This window comes from Brassica oleracea, chromosome C9 (assembly GCF_000695525.1).
Source record: "Brassica oleracea var. oleracea cultivar TO1000 chromosome C9, BOL, whole genome shotgun sequence".
Classification (NCBI taxonomy): domain Eukaryota; kingdom Viridiplantae; phylum Streptophyta; class Magnoliopsida; order Brassicales; family Brassicaceae; genus Brassica; species Brassica oleracea.
The window spans coordinates 28,509,308-28,515,990 of NC_027756.1; the positions used below are offsets into that span (position 1 = coordinate 28,509,308).

At 38.4% G+C, this 6,683-nt stretch overlaps 2 protein-coding genes across 2 annotated transcripts in view; one reads left to right on the forward strand and one right to left on the reverse strand.

The window, feature by feature from the left end:
* Positions 1–2,957, forward strand: part of LOC106314725 — a 9,345-nt gene extending 6,388 nt beyond the window's left edge. The window contains exons 3-4 of the mRNA XM_013752556.1: positions 385–478; positions 721–2,957. Coding sequence (XP_013608010.1) covers positions 385–478; positions 721–2,957 — 2,331 coding nt within the window. The remainder of the gene's footprint in view (positions 1–384; positions 479–720) is intronic.
* Positions 2,958–3,263: 306 nt separating this feature from the next.
* LOC106314726 (origin recognition complex subunit 1-like) lies at positions 3,264–5,591 on the reverse strand. Its single transcript, XM_013752557.1, has 8 exons — positions 5,265–5,591; positions 5,080–5,142; positions 4,273–4,857; positions 4,070–4,201; positions 3,821–3,904; positions 3,619–3,678; positions 3,437–3,523; positions 3,264–3,338 (listed from the first exon to the last, which is right to left on the reverse strand). Exons 1-8 carry the CDS (start codon positions 5,589–5,591, stop codon positions 3,264–3,266), a joined length of 1,413 nt encoding a protein of 470 aa, XP_013608011.1.
* Positions 5,592–6,683: the final 1,092 nt, after the last annotated feature.

A 6,683-nucleotide genomic window follows, 5' to 3' on the forward strand; every position in this document is an offset into this window, starting at 1 on the left:
GAGAGGGGTGTCTAACGATAGAAACGCGAGCGACCTCTCCATGTCGCTCTGGCTGGATCGCTACGGGATTTGTGTCACAGCGACTTCGCGGCGTCGCTCCGGTGAGGTCGCTCTGGTGCGCTGCTCGTCCGTTGATCGCTTTAAACACTTCTTTTGAGCTCCAAATGCACCCAAATGCCTCCAAGAACTCCATGTGGTACTCCAATACCTGATAAAGACTCATGTATGCAAAATGCAACCTAAACATGGCTAAATCCTAGTCTATATGATCAAAATGCACATGGGTGAATGGATAAAACAATGTAAATATGCAAGATATCAACCGTCAAATCGGTTCGCAGCGAAAATGGTACGGAATTCATGTGTTTGAGTTCGTTTTTTCAGCAACAAGGCATCATCCATCAGACATCTTGTGTTGGAACACCACAGCAGAATGGTCATGTGGAACGGAAACACAGACACATTCTAAATGTGGCCCGTTCGCTTCTGTTCCAAGCGAGTTTACCAACTAAATTTTGGGGAGAGGCTATCTTGACTGCAGCTCACATTATTAACCTTACACCAAAAAGGTTCTCAACGGTCTCACTCCACACGAGATTCTTTTTGGGAAGAAACCAACCTACGATCATCTGAGAGTATTTGGTTCAGCTTGTTTCACGCACCTCTGATCTCGCGACAAAGATAAGTTTGGTGCGCGTAGTCAAAACTGTGTGTTCTTAGGGTATCCTTTTGGGAAGAAAGGGTGGAAAGTGTATGATCTAGACACTGGAGATTTTTTGGTTTCACGTGATGTCATATTTCGCGAAAACGAGTTTCCATACCAAAAAGAAAGAGATGACGATATTCAGAACTCATTCGATCAACTTAATGTGGCCGATGATGACTGGATTTTTCATCCAGACATTCCAGATACGAGGGACAGGGGGAGTACACACGATAATGCCGATGACTCTCCTCCACTTGAGCAAGTCGATGTTCCCTCTCCACCTGCACAAGTTGATAATTCATCAGCGGCTCCTAGTCCTGTTTTTGTCATTAATGAGAAGGATACTTCTCCTGCTGAGACAACTATTATACTACTGTCTGGTGATTTAGCGATTCTTCCTGATGATGGGTCTCATGACGTTACGGCTGAAAATCTTACATCAACTGCTAAAGTTGTTGCTGTCTCTGGCTCTCCTCTGGTTGAAACCTTAAACCGTAGCCAACGATCAAGACAACCGCCCAAGAAACTCAATGATTATATGCTCTACAACGTCCGCTGCATTGATAATACACTTCCTGATCCCGCTCTCACCGACTCATCAGACTCGTCCTTTACGGTCTCAGGTAACACTCCTTACCTACTTGAACATTACATGTCTGATGCTGTGTTCTCCCCAGGACATCAAGCATTCTTGGCCGCAATTCTAGCAGGAGCCGAACCTAAGAGTTACAAAGAAGTATTACAGGCCAAGATATGGCGAAATGCTATGGTTGCTGAAGTTGATGCTTTCGAGGAAAATAAAACTTTCAGCATAGTTGATCTTCCTGAAGGTAAAGAAGCTCTTGGAAATCAATGGTTTTTTAAGTACAAATACCTAGCTGATGGCACGATAGAACGTCCTAAAGCACAGTTGGTTGTACTCGGTAATCATCAAGTAGAGGGAGAGGATTTTGCAGAAACATTTGCACCGGTTGCAAAGGTCACTACCGTTCGTGCACTTCTAAAAATTATTGCGGTTAATAAATGGGAAGTACATCAAATGGATGTACATAATGTGTTTTTACATGGAGATCTTGAGGAAGAGGTTTATATGAAACTCCCATTGGGATTTCGTCATTCTCAGCCAAATAAAGTATGTCGTCTGCACAAGTCTTTATATGGTCTCAAACAAGCTCCACGTTGTTGGTTTGAAAAGCTAACGACAGCTTTAAAAGAGTTCGGGTTCATACAATCTTACTCTGATTACTCGCTATTTATTTACACCCGTGGGCAGATTGAAATGCGAGTTCTCGTCTACGTTGACGATTTATTGATTTGCGGTAATGATACTTCTTCGTTAAGCTCTTTCAAAGAATACTTGGGAACATGTTTCCACGTGAAAGACCTCGGAAAATTGAAATATTTCCTCGGTTTGGAAGTAGCTCGCAACGATGAAGGTATTTTTTTGTCCCAGCAAAAATATGCACTGGAGATTGTTAAAGACACGGGGATGCTTGGGTCCAAACCTGTCTACTTTCCCATGGAGCAGCAACACGGTCTCGCAAAAGACAAGAGCCCTTTCTCGGTCAATCCAGTTCGCTATAGAAGCCTAGTTGGGAGACTTATTTATCTCCTCATCACCCGATCAGATCTTTCATACTCGGTGCATACTCTTTCACAATTCATGCAGGCACCACGTGAGGCTCATTGGGAAGCTACTCTACGCATTGTCCGTTTTCTTAAGTGCACTGCTGGTCAGGGGATCATGTTTCGCGCCGACACAGACTTGACTCTGACTGCGTATTGCGACTCTGACTGGAACTCGTGTCCTTTGTCAAGACGATCATTGACTGGATATGTCACGTTTCTTGGTGGTTCTCCTATATCATGGAAATCAAAAAAGCAAGACAAGGTTTCTCGTTCGTCGGCTGAAGCCGAGTATCGCGCTATGAGACACACTTTGGATGAGATATTATGGCTTATACAACTGCTCAAAGAACTTCGTTTCCCGCACACAACCCCTGTTCATCTCTTTTGCGACAATCAAGCAGCTATATACATCGCAGCAAATCCGGTATTTCATGAAAGAACAAAGCATGTAGAATCTGATTGTCATGCGGTTAGAGATGCAGTTCTTGATGGAACAATCGCAAAACCTCACGTCCGCACTCATGAACAGCTGGCTGATCTTCTAACAAAGGCTTTAGGGAGACAACAATTTGAGCGTTTAGTGTCCAAGTTGAGCATTCTCAATCTTCATGCTCCAACTTGAGGGGGAGTATTGGGCTTAGTTAGTAAAGCCCGATAGGGTTTATGGTTAAACCGTCATACGGAATGTATATATATCTTTTGTACAAGTTTAAGATCACTAAGAAAACATATCAAGTTTATTTTACAGATTTCATACCCAAAACCCTAAATAAACTTTCTTCACTCAGGTTTCTTGGTGGCTTCAGGATTGTTGTCAGCATTTGAGTCATTGGTTGTCTTCAAGGAATCTTATGTCATTTTCTTCTCAGCTTCAGGACTGGTTAAATTCTTCTCAACGTCCTCACTCCTTGTACCTTAGGCAGGTTGTTCAGTATCTACAGCTAGAGGATACTACCTCATCCCTTGAGGTGTACCAGGAATTTCCACAGGCAATACACTCCAACTAAATGCATAAAAAATCAGAATGTGATTATTATGATCCATGAATATGCATAAGATCGTGCCGAGAATAGATGACGTAATATTGAAAGGCAAAAGAACCTGATAGCGATCTCGATGCCCAGCTTGAACGATATCTCTCAGGCCAACTTTAATATGACTGCATCTCGAGCATCTTACATCAGTCATCTGCATCAAAAGCCAACACATGGCATGGTCAAAGACAGTCTCCAACACAAATCCAAGAAACTCGATAAAACTTTGGCTGTCATAATTGAAAAAACCTGCATTCGTTCCGCATCATCAGGCTCATTCTTCTCTGTTTCCTCATTAGTTAGACCCACCTGAATCCCATAAAAAACAAATCTTATTAGTTTAAAGTTTAAGAAATAATCATTACTATTTACCCATTATAGCAGAAAGCAAGATTAAGATTAATCTGTTTACAAATATGATAGTAATATGATAGTATAACAATTCCCTAACCTTTAACTCAGTGGGTGACATGTTCGAAATCTTTTCAGGTTCTAACTCGCCACTGAGCAGTCGTTTAGCCAGCAGTGCAGTGTTCTACAGACAAAACAAAATGGAACTAATTTTCAATGATCATAAAGGCATACAAATTTTAGCATGTCATATAAGAATGTCACATTCAATTCATAGATCAACAACGGTTAAGAATATGGAGCATACGTGCAGAGATAATCATGAAATGGCATGAATGCAGATTCTAACCTTCAGATTGAATGCCAATGTCCTTATCCTTTGATTGTATTTAGAATAATCTGATGCATAAGAAACATTTATAGCCAGCTCAAGGGCACACACGGGAGAAACAGCAGCATCTGGCCAGAGAAAGCTCTCATCCTATCAAGCAGTTTAAACAAAAGGGTTAATGAAAGGTGAGTGCGTGAAAATAGAGACTATTTGGAACTCACATTTGCTTCATCACCAGCATTAAAGCATATGCTCTGGACTGCTTCCAGAAGCTTCGCCAAACATTCGTTACGATGAGAATTATCTGTTAGTGAATCAAACTTGTCTAAGATAGAATGATACTCTGATGAAATAGGAAAGACATCTTTGTCCTTTCTAAGATCAACATGAGGTTTTTTTACTTTCCCGGAAAATCTTTTAGCCTTCTCTACATCTTCTTCAGTTTCAAAGTCAGGAAGATCACCCAATCGCGCCAATGACTTATCCACAAAGAGGTCAATTTCACGTTGTTTTGCAACTTCATAATCCTTGTCAGTCAACTTCCACAGCTTCTTATCAACCGTATCATACACCTTTCGCACGATAAAACCTCTGCCACTCGGAAGTTGCTTATGTGCTGGAACAAAATTCACCACGCATCTTTGCATCACTGATTCTGCTGGGACCTCATCACGATGGAAACTGTAGAAACGTTCACGTGTATCATTTACTACCCATTTTCCACCATCCTTTTTCTTTGCATCTTCTTGACGATAAAACCATTGTACCAGAATCATCATGCTTCCATCTTGTCTTTTTGTAATATCCTACCCCAAAAAAAAACAAGTGAAATGGATGACACAACAAGATTTAAGAGGCCATATGCGATTATTAAATATTTCAACTATTTTTTTTTTTGCAAATTTGAAGGCGTAAATTTTTTTTTTTTTTTTTGCCTGTCTATGTAATTTTTTTCAAAATTTTGGGGTGCTTAAGGTCAATGTTTCATTTGGCTTTACCCAAGACCAGCATATACAAAAATTCAGTACCTTGATAATGGCAACATAAGGCTCAAGACTATTGTCTTCTAGATGCAACAGCACCGAATCCTCCTGTTCAAGAAAGGAATGTCAGAGAGGCTAGAAACAAAGCATATCTTCTTTGGACTTATCAAAAAAAAAAAAAAAAAGAAACAAAGCATTCAGGTGCAAAGGGAAAGCATGATGTAACTCACCAGCTTGTATCTGTTACCGCCGTATTCGAACTGCCCGTAATGGGTTCCTCTACCCGTAACTTTAACCGGCTCACCAACCGGTTTCGCGTCATCGGGATCCAATTCCTTCGGCGGCGTTTCTTCGTCATCTTTCTTCTTCTTCCTCTCTGTCTCCTCCTCTTCCCCATCAGACTCTTCGTTCAGGCTCACCTTCTTACGCTTCCTCATTTTTCCCTCCATTGTTTCCTTAGGTCTCCTTGAGTTCTGTCCCTGAGACAACATCTTCGCTAGAGAGTCCTCTTCGTCGTCACTCGAGTACACCTGAGCAAACCTCCGACACGACACCATCTTTCTTCCTCCTCCCTGCGTGAATAAGAGAGCAGAGACAATTAAAAAGATGTATTGTTGTTTTTGTAAATATGATAGAAAGTAGTATGTATATTCTTCACACACCTTCTTAACTTTTTGATCTTCCAGAGAGGTTTGATACATACATATTTACTAACTTACAGTTTTATAAGACTAGATTTATTTTATTGCTTAATTATCTTTAAAGACTTTTATGGTCAACCTATTTTATTACTTTAGTATCCCAGCTCATTTTGACAAGTTTATGTGAAAATTAATATTAATTTAGTTACATTTTAAACCAAATTTAAGCAGAAGTTTATTTTATTGCCAAATTTAGCAAAAAGATTTTTTTTTAAAAAAATTTATTTCTTAGTTATTAATTTTCGAAAAGTATTATTTGCTTAAATGTTTGTTTGCAAAAATTATTTTCAATTAAATTATTACAGAAATATTTAGCTAAACTGTAGTTCGATACAAAAAAATATTGTAAGATTTCATAACATAATCACAAAATTTAATATTATTAATATTTATATTTTTTAAAACATATTTTATTGGTTCAAAAATAAAATTATTTCCAAAAAATTGGTCAAGTTTATCATTTTGGGATATCTTTTTAAAAAAATCAGAATGGGCAAATTATTATTTAGGAAAGTTTATTAACAAAACTAAGATTGGTCAAAGTATTTAATAAAAATGGTCAACTTTCTAATTTAGGATATCTTATTAATAAAAATAAAATTTGTCAAGCTAATAAATAAAAGAAAAGGTAATCACTAAACTACGTCCTATGTTTGTACGTAAAGATTAGTATTTTAGTTCCTTAAAGATTGAGTAGTTTGCATAAAACACAGTCAAGACTTGTATTTTTCACAATAGGAAGTTAATTAATAATTCATGATATATACTTTAGTGGTTTGTGCTTGTTTAGTAATTTTTCTTTTGTACCTTTTTCAGATAAAAATCGTTAAGTTGCTTCCTCAATTATTTAAATATATTTTAATAGATTTGTACACAAATAAAATATTTAAAAGTTAAGAAACAAACATATATCCAAATGAGATGTTAGACCATCTCCAATGGTTCACT

Bases quoted from the DNA above. Each gene is read 5' to 3' on its own strand.
- LOC106314726 (XM_013752557.1), bottom strand. From the start codon at position 5,591: ATGGTGTCGTGTCGGAGGTTTGCTCAGGTGTACTCGAGTGACGACGAA. The intron at 4,858-5,079 runs GTACTGAATTTT...TTTTTGGGGTAG, and splicing joins CTTATGTTGCCATTATCAAG to GATATTACAAAAAGACAAGA. The intron at 3,905-4,069 runs GTTAGAATCTGC...TTTTGTCTGTAG, and splicing joins CATTGGCATTCAATCTGAAG to AACACTGCACTGCTGGCTAA.